This window comes from Lynx canadensis, chromosome B3 (assembly GCF_007474595.2).
Source record: "Lynx canadensis isolate LIC74 chromosome B3, mLynCan4.pri.v2, whole genome shotgun sequence".
NCBI lineage: Eukaryota > Metazoa > Chordata > Mammalia > Carnivora > Felidae > Lynx > Lynx canadensis.
In genome coordinates this window covers 145,829,081-145,843,515 of record NC_044308.2, presented here as the reverse complement: position 1 = coordinate 145,843,515, position 14,435 = coordinate 145,829,081, and the positions used below count along the sequence as shown (strand labels likewise).

The window sequence follows — 14,435 nt, the reverse complement described above, 5'->3', positions numbered from 1 at the left end:
CCGCTCTGCCGACGTCAAGACTCACTGCCCCTTCCCATGCTAATGTGAACGCAACAGTCTGCCCGTGACAAACTCGCAGTAGCTACCTCTCTGGTCTGTGCAGAAGGCCACAGGAACACAGCAGCACAATCACCAAGGTCAGAGCCCCTCCAGGGACCACCAGTCACCCACCCCAATCTGTCCACCCACTGAGCACACACAGACAGGCCAATCCTCGGCCCCCATCCCACCAGCCAGCCTGGATGTCCCAGTGAGCTGAGCGAGACACAAAAGCAAACGAGCTGTCTGGGGCTGGCCACCGCCATCTTCGAGAAGAAACCTGATGAGCCTGGAAGGCAGGAGCCAAGATGCCGGTGAGACAGCCAGCTGACCAAGGACAGTGGTGGGCATGAGGCTGTGCCCCGCTCCTGAGAATAAAGAGGTGGTTTCCCTGGGTGGAGAGACCTTCCCACAAGGGTCTCTATGAAGTCCACTGGAAATTGGGGGAGAATACGTGAACACACACAATGAAAAGTAGGATTCCTTTATATACAAAATGTTTGGGAACCAATAAAAGGAAAGAAAGTGAGCAGTGGATCCTTCACAGAGAGGAAAAACCAAATGGCCAATGAAAAGACAATGTTTCAATAACTACAGAAGTTACACTAAGGAGGAAGCCAGAGGGGCACAGCCCTCTCAGCCCTGTCTGAAGGGGTGTGATTTGTTAGGACCATCGCTCAGGGCCCATGGCCGCATTCCCAGCGCCCGAATGCCCACACCCTCTGGAAAAAGAGATTCTGCTCGTGGAGGTGGCCTTCCACAGAAAGCCTCCCATCGCTGTCCCATGTCCCACAGGCTCTGACACAAACCAGGAATGGAAATGAGGGACAGCAAGTGTGCAGCCTGGGGGCAGAAAACCCAGGATTGGGCAACTCTGAGGTTCGTTCAGAGACACAGAGGATTTGGTCTAAATGGAACATCAGGGAAGCCGGGGGTGGGGGCTAAAACAGGTCAAGGCCACACCACAGCCCACCAGACACTCACATGCAGACACACACAGTCCCAGGAAACCAGGCCCCACACTGATAAAATACAGTTGATATTCAGCTTTAAGGCTCTTCCTGAGTGCCCAGGAAGGCTCTACTTTGACCAAGGCCAGAACGACATGACCAGACTTCCCAGCAGGGGCTCCTTCTCTGCCCTGAGCACATGCCATACATCTGCTTCAGCGGCAAATAACCTGCAGGAAACATTGCAAACAGGAAGATAAGAGTAAGATCTCCCCACGTTCCCATAAGGTTGGAGCCTGCAGCCTTGCACATACTGAAAACAGGACATGAGTCTGTGACTTTCTGGAATGTTCTTCATCATGAGTATCTGTAGCTCTTCATGTGAGAAACCCCCACACCAAAGGTTGCTTCTGGAGCAAGTGTGGGTCCCAGCAGCTGCCTCACGTGGGCTCCAGTAAATCCTTTCTCCTTTTCCTCTAAAATTGTATAAAAGGGGTGCAGGGTGGTACGTGCCCTGTATTTTATATGAAGGTTCCAGGATGCAGTAGAGGCCACACCAAGTGTGGGAGGAAATACCGAGGCCATGGCACTGGGATAGCATGCAAAATTACAGATAGATTATAGATAGATAGAAAGATAGATAGATAGATGATAGGTAGACAAGATAGATAGATAGATAGATAGATAGATAGATAGATAGATAGATAAAGGTGGGTAGATAGACGATAGGTAGATAGATGATAGACTGATAGATGATGGTAGATAGATAGGCTGGTATAGATAGATAGATAGATAGATAGATAGATAAGGTAGGTAGATAGATGATTGATAGACAGATGATAGTTGACAGATAGATGATAGACTGATAGATGATGATGATGATGATGATGATGATAAATAGGCTGGTATAGATAGGTAGGTAGATAGATAGATAGATAGATAGATAGATAGATAGATGATAGATAGATAAAGGTAGGTAGGTAGGCAGGCATGCAGATAGATGATAGATAGATAGATAGATAGATAGATAGATAGATAGACTGATAGATGATGATAGATAGATGATAGATAGGCTGGTATAGATAGGTAGAGAGAGAGAGATAGGCTGGTATAGGTAGGTAACTAGATAGATAGATAGATAGATAGATAAGGTAGGTAGATAGATGATTGATAGACAGATGATAGTTGACAGATAGATGATAGATGATGATGATGATGATGATGATGATAAATAGGCTGGTATAGATAGGTAGATAGATAGATAGATGATAGATAAAGGTAGGTAGGTAGGCAGGCATGCAGATAGATGATAGATAGATAAGGCAGATAGATAGATAGACTGATAGATGATGATAGATAGATAGATAGATAGATAGATAGATAGATGATAGGCTGGTATAGATAGATAGATGTCAGACTGATATATATATGTAGATAGACTGAAGATAGACTAATAGATGATAGATTAGATGGATGATGGATGGATAGATAGACTGATAGATGATAGATAAGATAGGGAGATAGATTGATAGATGATGATGATAGATGATAGATAGACTGATAGATGATAGATAGATGACAGACTGATAGATGATGATAGATAGATGATAGATAATTGATAGACTGAAGATAGACTGATAGATGATAGATTAGATAGATAATAGATGATAGATAGATAGATAGATAGATAGATAGATAAGGTAGGTAGGTAGATAGGCAGATAGATGATTAATAGATAGATAGATGATAGGTAAACTGATAGATGATGATAGAGTAAAATTTTAAGAAAGTTTTGCTATTTTGCACCAAGACCCACCCTCACCTGCAAGTTTCTCACATGCCACAGCCTAGGTCCTTCCTCCCACCTCCTGGGCTGGAGGCCCCCTGAGGGCAGAGCTGTCTTCTTTCTCTGACTTGTGGCCCAGATCCTGAGACCCACCCTATGGACCCCAGAACGAGGACAACAAGGGCTCGGCTCACACGGGCCCCCAGTGCTCATGGGCAGAATGCATGTCCCCCAAGCTTGGGAGGACAGAGTGCTTGTCACCAGTCAAGAGAGGCCTGCAGAGGCCAGTCGCACTGGGAGCACAGTCTGAGAGCAGGGTAGGAGAGGATCGTGCCAGCAGTAAGAGGTTGCATTCTCAGGGTCCCCTCTGTCCCTCCTTCTTCCCTTCTCTTATGAATCCACCACAGCAGGGTGAACAGTGGCCCCCCCCAAAGCTATGCCCACGGCCTAATCCCTGGAACCTGTGAATGTGACTTTGGGAAAAGGCTCTTTGCAGATGTGATTAAAGTTAAGGACCTTAAGATGAGATCGTCCAGGCCCCAAACCTGATGGCAGGTGACTTTACAAGAGGCAGAAGAGGAGAGACAGATGCAGAGACAGACGTAGAGAAGCCACGTGAGGACGGAAGCAGAGACGGAAGGACACAGCCACAACCCCAGGGGTGCTTGGGGCCCCAGGAGCTGGAAGAGACACGAAGAACACCGCCTGGATCTCCAGAGCTGGGAGAGTAAATTTCTGTTGTTTTAAGACCCTCAGTCCGTGGTCCTTGGTCACAGCAGCCACGGGATGCCCAGATGCCCAGCCAGCAGGCCTCAGCCAAGAGGAAGTCCCTCCTCCTTCAAGAAAAGCCCAAGGAGGCTAGTATCCAAAATCTATAAAGAACTCACCAAACTCCACACCTGAAAAATAAATAATCCAATGAAGAAATGGGCAGAAAACATGAATAGACACTTCTCTAAAGAAGACATCCGGATGGCCAACAGGCACATGAAAAGATGCTCAACGTCGCTCCTCATCAGGGAAATACAAATCAAAACCACACTCAGATATCACCTCACGCCAGTCAGAATGGCTAAAATGAACAAATCAGGAGACTATAGATGCTGGAGAGGATGTGGAGAAATGGGAACCCTGTTGCACTGTTGGTGGGAATGCAAATTGGTGCAGCCACTCTGGAAAACAGTGTGGAGGCTCCTCAAAAAATTAAAAATAGACCTACCCTATGACCCAGCAATAGCACTGCTAGGAATTTACCCAAGGGATACAGGAGTACTGATGCATAGGGGCACTTGTACCCCAATGTTTACAGCAGCACTTTCAACAATAGCCAAATTATGGAAAGAGCCTAAGTGTCCATCCACTGATGAACGGAGAAAGAAATTGTGGTTTATATACACAATGGAATACTATGTGGCAATGAGAAAAAATGAAATATGGCCTTTTGTAGCAACGTGGATGGAACTGGAGAGTGTGATGCTAAGTGAAATAAGTCATACAGAGAAAGGCAGATACCATATGTTTTTACTCTTATGTGGATCCTGAGACACTTAACAGAAGACCATGCGGGGGGGGGGGGGGAAGGGAAAAAAAAGTTAGAGAGGGAGGGAGCCAAAGCATAAGAGACTCTTAAAAACTGAGAACAAACTGAGGGTTGATGGGGGGTGGGAGGGAGGGGAGGGCGGGTGATGGGCATGGAGGAGGGCACCTGTTGGGAGGAACACTGGGTGTTGTATGGAAACCAATTTGACAGTAAATTTCATATTTAAAAAATAAACAAATAATAAAAAAAAAGCCCAAGGAGTATTCCCTGGCTCTTTCCACCCCCAATAGGACCCTCACGCTGGGCACAGCCCCTGACACATGGCAGGTGCTTGGTCAGTCTTCACAGAGTGCATTTCAGACCTCTTTCCTGAGTCCAGGTCCTTCCACCCACGGATGGACAAGACCCTGATGTCGCATCTCAGGTCCAGGGACACCTCTTCTGCCCTGTGTCCCAGGTTGTCTGTGTGCATGCTGCCCACGTGTGGGTGCCCAAGTTGAGGAGCAGGGAGGCTGAAGGAGAAGGTGGCCCACCAAGTCTGCCCGACCCGTCTCTCACTTTCCCTGCTCTCTGGGGCAGGGGCTGCTCGGGGGGGAACCCCAGTGCTTTGTACCCTCAGAGGGTGCAGAGTCCAGGGACTCGTGGGCACCTGCCTCAGGGACAGTCCCCTGCTCACAAGGGTATGCAGGGCTGGCGGGATGAATTATCCCTTATGGGTGATTCTGGGGGATCCTGGGGTTCATAACGAAACCCCCAGAGCTCCCTGGAGCCAGGCCACTGTGTGTCTGTGCCATCCTGGGCTCCCCTCCCTGCACCTGTCTCTCCTCTGCCTCCTGGCCTGCCCTGACTCCCCCTTCCTTGGGCCATCAGAGCCCACCAGGGGGAAAAAACATTGGCAGACATCTCCATCGAGCCTGAAGCTTGCTGCCACTCCCCCTGGTGGTGTCCTTCCTGGGAGTGGACCATTGGTTCCTGTGTGTGGCTCCAGAACCTTCTGTGCATGATCAAACGGGCACAGACACAAGCTGGGCCCAACCTGCACCAGGGAGGGCCAGTCAGGACGCACAGAAGAGGCAACTCAGGAGATCAGACAGCGGCAGGAGAGCCCTGGCTCTGGAGGGTGGGCTGGGGAGCTGGCCCTACCCACAGAACTCCAGGCTCCCAGACAGGGACAGCCCCCATGCCCTCACCCCAGCCATACCCTGGGGCCCCAGCTGTTTGAGGGCTGTTCTAAGAAGGGTGGCCACAATCACAGCCAGGCTGGAGTGGCTCTTCACGCTCATACCCTCCCCTGTGGCCAGAGGGTCTGCCGAGGCCTGCTGGCTTGCCAGGGGTTACTCTGGGAAAGCCCTGTGCCTCCAGGCCCCACCCCTGCAGGCCTTCACTCCACCTCCACTTCTGAGACCATCTCTACCCCAGTGTCCCTGAGCCCTCCCTGTATCTATTGCAGCCTTTGCCTCCTTGCCTCTCAGCCCCCAGACAGCCACATGGAGCCGTGACCCCACCAGGGCACCCGACTTTGCACCCACATGACCCCAGGCCAGAGTCAGCCTCCCGGGGGTCGTACCGGCCAGGCCGCACACACCTGGCTCCACCACAGCCAGACCACAGACCAGACATGACGTGGAGGCGAGCAGCCACCACTGGTGGGACAGGAAGTGGGCAAGTGACCCCATCTGTGGGCCAGACACAGTCACGCAGCCCCTCCCAGCCCACCCCTCACAGTTCAGCCCACCGACAACACTAATGGCCCAGAGTAGGGCAGGTGGTTGCTGAGACCCTGCGGCCATCAGGTGGGAATGCAGGAGACCCAGGCCTTCATCCTCAACTTCAATGCTCTTGGGAGGCAGATGGACATACAGCCCTGGGCCACCTGGCTGAGGGAAGCCTGAGCCTCTCAGACGCAGTGGACCCTCCAGCAGCCTTGAGCATGTGGGTCCAGATGTGGCTCAGGCCTCCTCTCTTCAGTCAGCCCGTCCTGAATGCTGCTGTGCCCTAGAGGATGGAGAACAGGCACCAGGACAGAGAGCAGATGGAGAAAGGAGGGTCGGCATGATGCCCCAGATCACAGGGCCGAGCTGTAACAGGCAGCTAGCTAGGTGAATGTGGGCTGGGCTGGGCTGAACTGTTCTGGGCTGGGCTGGGCTGAACTGGGCTGAACTGGGCTGAACTGGGCTGTTCTGGACTGAACTGGGCTGAACTGGGCTGGGCTGGGCTGCACTGGGCTGCACTGTGCTGAACTGGGCTGAGCTGGTCTGTTCTGGACTGAACTGGGCTGAACTGAGCTGGGCTTGGCTGGGCTGAACTGGGCTGAACTGGGCTGGAATGGGCTGAGCTGAGTTGAACTGGGCTGAATTGGGCTGAACTGAGCTGAGCTGAGCTGGGCTGAGCTAGGTTGAACTGGGCTGAACTGAGCTGACCTGGGCTGAGCTGGGCTGAGCTGGGCTGGGCTGAGCTGGGCTGAGCTGAGCTGAACGGGGCTAAGCTGGGCTGGGCTGAGCTGGGCTGAGCTGGGCTGGGCTGAACTGGGCTGAACTGAGCTGACCTGGGCTAAGCTGGGCTGGGCTAAACTGGGCTGAACTGAGCTGACCTGGGCTGAGCTGGGCTGAACTGGGCTGAGCTGGGCTGAACTGGGCTGACCTGGGCTGAGCTGCGCTGAGCTGAGTTGAACTGGGCTGAGCTGGGCTGAACTGGGCTGAGCTGAGCTGAGTTAAACTGGGCTGAACTGGGCTGAGCTGGGCTGGGCTGGGCTGGGCTGGGCTAGGTTGAGCTAAACCAGGCTGGGCTGAGCTGAGTTGAACTGGGTTGAGCTGGGCTGAGCTGGGCTGGGCTGGGCTGAGCTGAGCTTAACTGGGCTGGGCTGAGCTGAGCTGGGCTAGGTTGAGCTAAACCGGGCTGGGCTGGGCTGAGTTGAACTGGGCTGAGCTGAGATGAACTGAGCTGAACTGGGCTGAGCTGGGCTGGGCTGGGCTAGGTTGAGCTAAACGGGGCTGGGCTGAGCTGAGTTGAACTGGGCTGAGCTGGGCTGAGCTGGGCTGGGCTGGGCTGGGCTGAGATGGGCTAGGTTGAGCTAAACCGGTCTGGGCTGGGCTGAGTTGAACTGGGCTGAGCTGGGATGAACTGGGCTGAACTGGGCTGAGCTGGGCTGGGCTGGGCTAGGTTGAGCTAAACCGGGCTGGGCTAGGCTGAGCTTAGCTGGGTTGCACTGGGCTGAGCTGGGCTGGGCTGAGCTGGGCTGAGCTGGGCTGAGCTGGGATGAACTGGGCTAACCTGTTCTGGGCTGAGCTGAGCTGAGCTGAGCTGGGCTGAGCTAAGCTGGGCTGAGCTGGGCTGAACTGGGCTGAACTTGGCTGAGCTAAACCAGGCTGGGCTGGGCTGGGCTGAGCTCGGTTGGGCTGAGCTGAACTGTTCTGGGCTGAGCTGAGCTGGGCTGAGCTGGGCTGAGCTGGGCTGGGCTAAGCTGAGCTCAGGTGAGCTGCGCTGAGTTGAACTGGACTGAGCTGGGCTACGCTGGGCTGAGCTGGGCTTAACTGGGCTGAGCTGAGCCGGGCTGAGCTGAGCTGGGCTGAGCTGAGTTGGGCTAGGTTGAGCTAAACTGGGCTGGGCTGGGCTGGGCTGAGCTTAGCTGGGTTGCACTGGGCTGAGCTGGGCTAAGCTGAGCTGGGCTGAGCTGGGCTGGACTGGGCTGAACTTGGCTGAGCTAAACCAGGCTGGGCTGGGCTGAGCTGAACTGAGCTGGTTTGCCCTGGGCTGAGCTGGGCTGGGCTGAGCTGAACTGTTCTGGGCTGAGCTGAGCTGGGCTGAGCTGGGCTGGGCTGGGCTAAGCTGAGCTGGGCTGAGCTGGGCTGAGCTGGGCTGAGCTGGGCTGGGCTGGGCTAAGCTGAGCTGAGTTGAACTGGACTGAGCTGGGCTGGGCTGGGCTGGGCTGAGCTGAGCTGGGCTGAGCTGGGCTTAACTGGGCTGAGCTGAGCTGGGCTAGGCTGAGCTAAACCAGGCTGGGCTGGGCTGAGCTTAGCTGGGTTGCACTGGGCTGAGCTGGGCTGGGCTGAGCTGAGCTGGGCTGAGCTGAGCCAGGCTGAACTGGGCTGAACTGGGCTGAGCTGGGCTGAGCTGGGCTAAGCTGAGCTGAGCTGAGTTGAACTGGGCTGAGCTGAGCTGAGCTGGGCTGAGCTGGGCTGAACTGGGCTGAGCTAAACCGGGCTGGGCTGGGCTGAGCTTAGCTGGCTTGCCCTGGGCTAAGCTGGGTTGGGCTGAGCTAAACTGAGCTGAGCTGGATTGCACTGGGCTGAACTGAGCCAGGCTGAACTGGGCTGAGCTGGGCTGAGCTGGGCTGGGCTAAGCTGAGCTGAGCTGAACTGCGCTGAGTTGAACTGGACTGAGCTGGGCTGGGCTGGGCTGGGCTTAACTGGGCTGAGCTGAGCAGGGCTGAGCTGAGCTGGGCTGGGCTGAACTGGGCTGAGCTGAGCAGGGCTGAGCTGAGCTGGGCTGGGCTGAACTGGGCTGAACTGAGCTGACCAGGGCTGAGCTGGGCTGAACTGGGCTGAACTGAGCTGACCTGGGCCGAGCTGGGCTGAACTGGGCTGAGCTAAACCGGGCTGGGCTGGGCTGAGCTTAGCTGGCTTGCCCTGGGCTGAGCTGGGTTGGGCTGAGCTAAGCTGAGCTGAGCTGGATTGCACTGGGCTGAGCTGAGCCAGGCTGAACTGGGCTGAGCTGGGCTGAGCTGGGCTGAGCTGGGCTGGGCTAAGCTGAGCTGAGCTGAGCTGAGTTGAACTGGGCTGAGCTGGGCTGGGCTGGGCTGGGCTGGGCTTAATTGGGCTGACCTGGGCTGGGCTGAGCTGAGCTGGGCTGGGCTGGGCTGAACTGGGCTGAACTGGGCTGAACTGAGCTGACCTGGGCTGAGCTGGGCTGAACTGGACTGAACTGAGCTGAGCTGGGCTGGGCTAAGCTGAGCTGAGCTGAGCTGAGTTGAACTGGGCTGAGCTGGGCTGGGCTGGGCTGGGCTGGGCTTAATTGGGCTGACCTGGGCTGGGCTGAGCTGAGCTGGGCTGGGCTGGGCTGAACTGGGCTGAACTGGGCTGAACTGAGCTGACCTGGGCTGAGCTGGGCTGAACTGGACTGAACTGAGCTGAGCTGGGCTGGGCTGGGCTGAACTGGGCTGAACTGAGATGACCTGGGCTCAGCTGAGCTCAGCTGAGTTGAACTGGGCTGAGCTGGGCTGAACTTGGCTGAGCTGGACTGAACTGGGCTGAACTGAGCTGACCTGGGCTGAGCTGAGTTGAACTGAGCTGACCTGGGCTGAGCTGGGCTTAGCTGGGCTGAGCTGGGCTGAACTGGGCTGGGCTAGGGTGCAAGGGAAGGTGTTGTTTGGGTTAGTGTCAGCCCCCAGAGATCTGGTCTCCAGCCAGGCTGGCCCCTGTGTTCCTCGGGGATGCATGAGGGCCATGCTACTTCCTTTGCAGCCATGATCCCCTCTCTCCTCACCAGTCCTTGAAGGAAATTGGTCCTGTATGAGCAGATCATGCCTTGTGTTCTTGACTTTTCCAGCAGGGATATCCCAGGACTGAGTTGGAATTAGGCCTCTGACCTCCAAAACTTCATAGGCCACAGAGGTCAACTGTCACTGATCTGGAGGCTGCGGGTGGGTGGGTGGATGGGGACCCTGACTGGTTGGTGGGAAGGGGGTCCCGGAGGAACAGACCTCGTCTCCTGCCCTGTGCCACCTCTTACCTGGCAACAGGCCCTGGTGCAGACTCGCTTCAAGCCTGGACTGCTCTGCCTGTGCCCCCGCTCTGGGCCCACCTGTCATGATCCCCAAAGCCCAGCAGAGAGCATGTCTGTGCCCACTGCACAGATGGGAAGCTGAAAGTCCAGCAGCACGTGTGGACTCAGCCAGTGAGTGGGAGAGCTGTGTTCAATAACCACGAATCCCGTCTGGGAGCGGCCTGTGCCCGAGGCCTTCTCCCAGGAACATGCCCAGGTCCTCGTGCTAGAACCCTGACAAGCACGTTCAGAAACAGTGCAAGAGGACCCGGGCAGCCGGTTCCGACCCCAGGTCCATGGCACGTGAGCTGAATGACCTCAGGGCTGTCACTAACCCTCTCTGTGCCGGATTCCTCCAGTGTAAAGGAGAAACGGGCATCACCCCGGGCTTGTGAGGCCGTCACGGGTCCGGGCAGCATGCGGGCCCACCGCCTCACAGAGCGTCCTGTGTTGCAGAGTCCAAAACCAGCCCCCGTGTCTTCCCGCTGAGCCTCAGGACCAGTGACCCAGCCGGGCAAGTGGTCGTTGCCTGCCTGGTGCAAGGGTTCTTCCCGCCGGAGCCCCTGAGAGTGACTTGGAGCCCCAGCAAGGAAGGCGCGTCCATCCGGAACTTCCCCGCAGTGAAGTCTGCTTCCGGGAACCTGTACACCACGAGCAGCCAGCTGACCCTGCCGGCTAGCCAGTGCCCGGATGGCGCGTCCCTGCAATGCCAAGTGGAGCACTATTCCAGCACCAGCCCGGCCGTGTCTGTGCCCTGCAGAGGTCAGAGGGCAGGCTGGGGCGGGGCGGGGGCCGCCGCATTCTCACCCTGACCCACCACCCGGAACTCCCCTGGGAGGAGAGCGGGCTGCCAGGCCCAGCTCCCGGCGAGTGGCCGAGACAGGCACCCGGGAAGGAGCTGGAGGGAGGGGGAGGGGAGGTGGGCAGAGGGGCTCACTGACCTGCTCAACCTTCCCCCCAGTTCCAGTTGACCCCCCTCCTCAGTGTTCCCCGTGCAATGAACCCCGCCTGTCACTACACAAGCCCGCCCTCGAGGACCTGCTTCTGGGCTCCAATGCCAGCATCACGTGCACACTGAGCGGCCTGAACAGCCCCAAGGGTGCCCTGTTCTCCTGGACGCCCTCAGGGGGGAAGCAGGCCATCCAGAAGCCCCCAGAGCGTGACTCCTGCGGCTGCTACAGTGTGTCCAGTGTCCTTCCAGGCTGTGCTGAGCCATGGAACCGCGGGGAGAACTTCTCCTGCACCGCCACCCATCCCGAGCTCAAGACGCCAAAAACTGACACCATCTCCAAAGTCCTAGGTGGGCCCAGACCCTGACCGTGAGGTGCCGTTGGGCAACTCCTTGGCCTGCCTCCTCCCTCGAGCCCCTGGGCTTAGAGGCTCCCACCCACATTTTACTAGAGGACACTGAGGCATGGGGTGCCCAGACCCCCCACCCGGCTCTCTGCCCTGCGGGGAACACTTTCCCGAGGACACTGAGGCTCGGGGTGCCCAGACCCCCCACCCGGCTCTCTGCCCTGCGGGGAACACTTTCCCGAGGACACTGAGGCTCGGGGTGCCCAGACCCCCCCACCCGGCTCTCTGCCCTGCGGGGAACACTTTCCCGAGGACACTGAGGCTCGGGGTGCCCAGACCCCCCACCCGGCTCTCTGCCCTGCGGGGAACACTTTCCCGAGGACACTGAGGCTCGGGGTGCCCAGACCCCCCACCCGGCTCTCTGCCCTGCGGGGAACACTTTCCCGAGGACACTGAGGCTCGGGGTGCCCAGACCCCCCACCCGGCTCTCTGCCCTGCGGGGAACACTTTCCCGAGGACACTGAGGCTCGGGGTGCCCAGACCCCCCACCCGGCTCTCTGCCCTGCGGGGAACACTTTCCCGAGGACACTGAGGCTTGGGGTGCCCAGACCCCCCACCCAGCTCTCTGCCCTGCGGGGAACACTTTCCCGAGGACACTGAGGCTTGGGGTGCCCAGACCCCCCACCCGGCTCTCTGCCCTGCGGGGAACACTTTCCCGAGGACACTGAGGCTTGGGGTGCCCAGACCCCCCACCCGGCTCTCTGCCCTGCGGGGAACACTTTCCCGAGGACACTGAGGCTTGGGGTGCCCAGACCCTTAACCCAGCTTTCTGCCCTCCAGAGAACACTTTCCGGCCCCAGGTCCACCTGCTGCCGCCGCCGTCGGAAGAGCTGGCCCTCAATGAGCTGGTGTCGCTGACGTGCCTCGTGCGAGGCTTCAGCCCCGAGGACGTGCTGGTACGATGGCTGCAAGGATCCCAGGAGCTGTCCCGGGAGAAGTACCTGACCTGGGGCCCCCTGCAGGAGCCCGACCAGAGCGTCCCCACCTTCGCCACGACCAGCGTGCTGCGAGTGTCGGCCGAGGACTGGAAGCAGGGGGAGAAGTTCTCCTGCATGGTGGGGCACGAGGCCCTGCCCCTGGCCTTCACCCAGAAGACCATCGACCGCCTGGCGGGTAAACCCACCCACGTCAACGTGTCTGTGGTCATGTCGGATGTGGAAGGCGTCTGCTACTGAACTGCCCACCTGCCCCTCCCTGAATAAACTCCGTACTGGCCCAAAGCAGCCCCACGCTTCCCTCAGGCTGCCTGTCTGTCCATATTCGAGGTCTGCGGCCGGGGCACGGCAGGGCCCGCAGGGGGGAGGGCGACTGCTGCCCTGACCCTTTGGGGCCTCACTTTCCTTGCTCGGCCTTCACACCCGTGTGTGTGTGTGCGTGTGCGTGTGTGAGCACATGGTGCACAGCAAGGCAAGCTGGGAGCCAAACCCGAGGTCGACAGTCAGCGAGGTGGGCACAGCCCAGTGGGTCCTGAGCAGCGGGCACCACGCAAGTCCTCAGTGGGCAGGTGACGTGGTCTTGGATCTCAGAAAATGCCTCTAGGGGCAGCTGTGAGGGACGAGAGGGAGGCAGGAGAGCAGGTGGCCGGTGAGGAGGCTGGTGTCACCGTCAGGGGCCACGGCAGGAATGAGGGGAGGGCAGGATCCTAGGGGCTCGCGCCACGGGTGGTGAAACGCACACGGTTGTGGGACGGCCTCACTGATGCACCCAGCGAGGGAGCCACCCTGCACCAAACGACTCTGTAGGCAGCACACACATGCCCCAGGCTCACACTCACGCACACGCACACACGTCTAGATGCAGGAAGCTCACAGCCCAGACCCGGGTCCACGAAGGCAAGGGGGGGGTGTGTTCCCTGCCCAAGATTCCCCACCCTGCCTGTGTGCTCCCTGGCCACAGCTCAGGGCCCAGTTCCACAGACCCTCCCAGACAGCCCCTGCTCCCTGCCTGACCCCCGGATTCAGGTCTCCCATCTCTTCCTGGACCCGAGTATGGATATGGCAAGGGCAGGCCGGGGAGGGGTGAGGAGAGACAGCTCCCACCAGGGCCCCTCTGCAGCTGCTGCTGCGGGAGGCCCCGGCAGGAAGACAGAGCTTAGAGGCCCTGCTGTGGCCACCGTGGGACACCTGGAGGTATAGCTCCCACAAGGGGGCAGCGGGGCCCCTGCTCTCATCTCAGACACCTGCTGGGCTTCCCCACGGGACCTGGCCTCTGGCCTCCTGCCACTGCTCCCAGAGCCAAAGTGAGCTGGGGACGCCACCCACATGGCCACTGCTCCCCTCTCAAAAGTCTGGCCACCAAGGGAGCCAGTGCCTGGCCCAGAGAAAGAGCTTCCTAAAGAGATGGGGGAGAGGAAGAGTCAATAGCTGAGTGGGACAGCAGACAGACAGCAGACAGTCAGGCAGACACAACACAGGACATGTAATGGAAGGAAGGATGGACAGACAGGTGGATGGTAGGAAGGAGAGGGACGGACCGACGGATGGAAGGATGGATGACTGGATGTGTCAGCATGTGACAAGCAGACCCAAATCCCACTTAACACAGAAGGTCTGTGTCCTAAGACCCTGAAGACAGCCCATGCTGGTGGCCTTCGCCTGGGCCTCCCTCAAACTCCTTGTAGCCTATCAGCCACATTCCCTGGGAAGGCAGCGTGCCCTCAGACCCAGAGCCCTGTCTCACCCCGGAGCGTCCGAGGGTGGCATGTCTGGTCCTCTCTGACCCCACCCAGGGCCCAGGCCCAGGCCAAGCCAAGAACATAGGACTTGCTGAGCACACAGACGGGGCGGGCGTCCAGGAGGCCTTGGGCTTGAGCTCCATTTAGAGCAGCAGAACTCTGGCCCTGCCAGGTCTCTCTCCCCAAGGTCCTGCCAGGACTCCCTCAGACATGGGGGGCCTTGGGCATCTGAAAAACTGCAAGGGTCCCAGCCCCTTCCCTGGGCACCTGTCACCTCATCCTCCCTGAGGCAGCCCCAGTCCTGCGAGAGGGCACCCCACTGTCCCGACC

At 57.9% G+C, this 14,435-nt stretch overlaps 1 gene segment (V, D, J or C); it reads left to right on the top strand.

Annotated features, from left to right (window-relative positions):
* The first annotated feature begins 10,371 nt into the window (after positions 1 to 10,371).
* On the top strand, positions 10,372 to 12,606 carry LOC115517111. The segment is given in 4 exon segments: positions 10,372 to 10,378; positions 10,532 to 10,837; positions 11,037 to 11,375; positions 12,212 to 12,606. Coding segments are annotated over 4 exon segments (1,047 nt in total).
* The last annotated feature ends 1,829 nt before the right edge of the window (positions 12,607 to 14,435 follow it).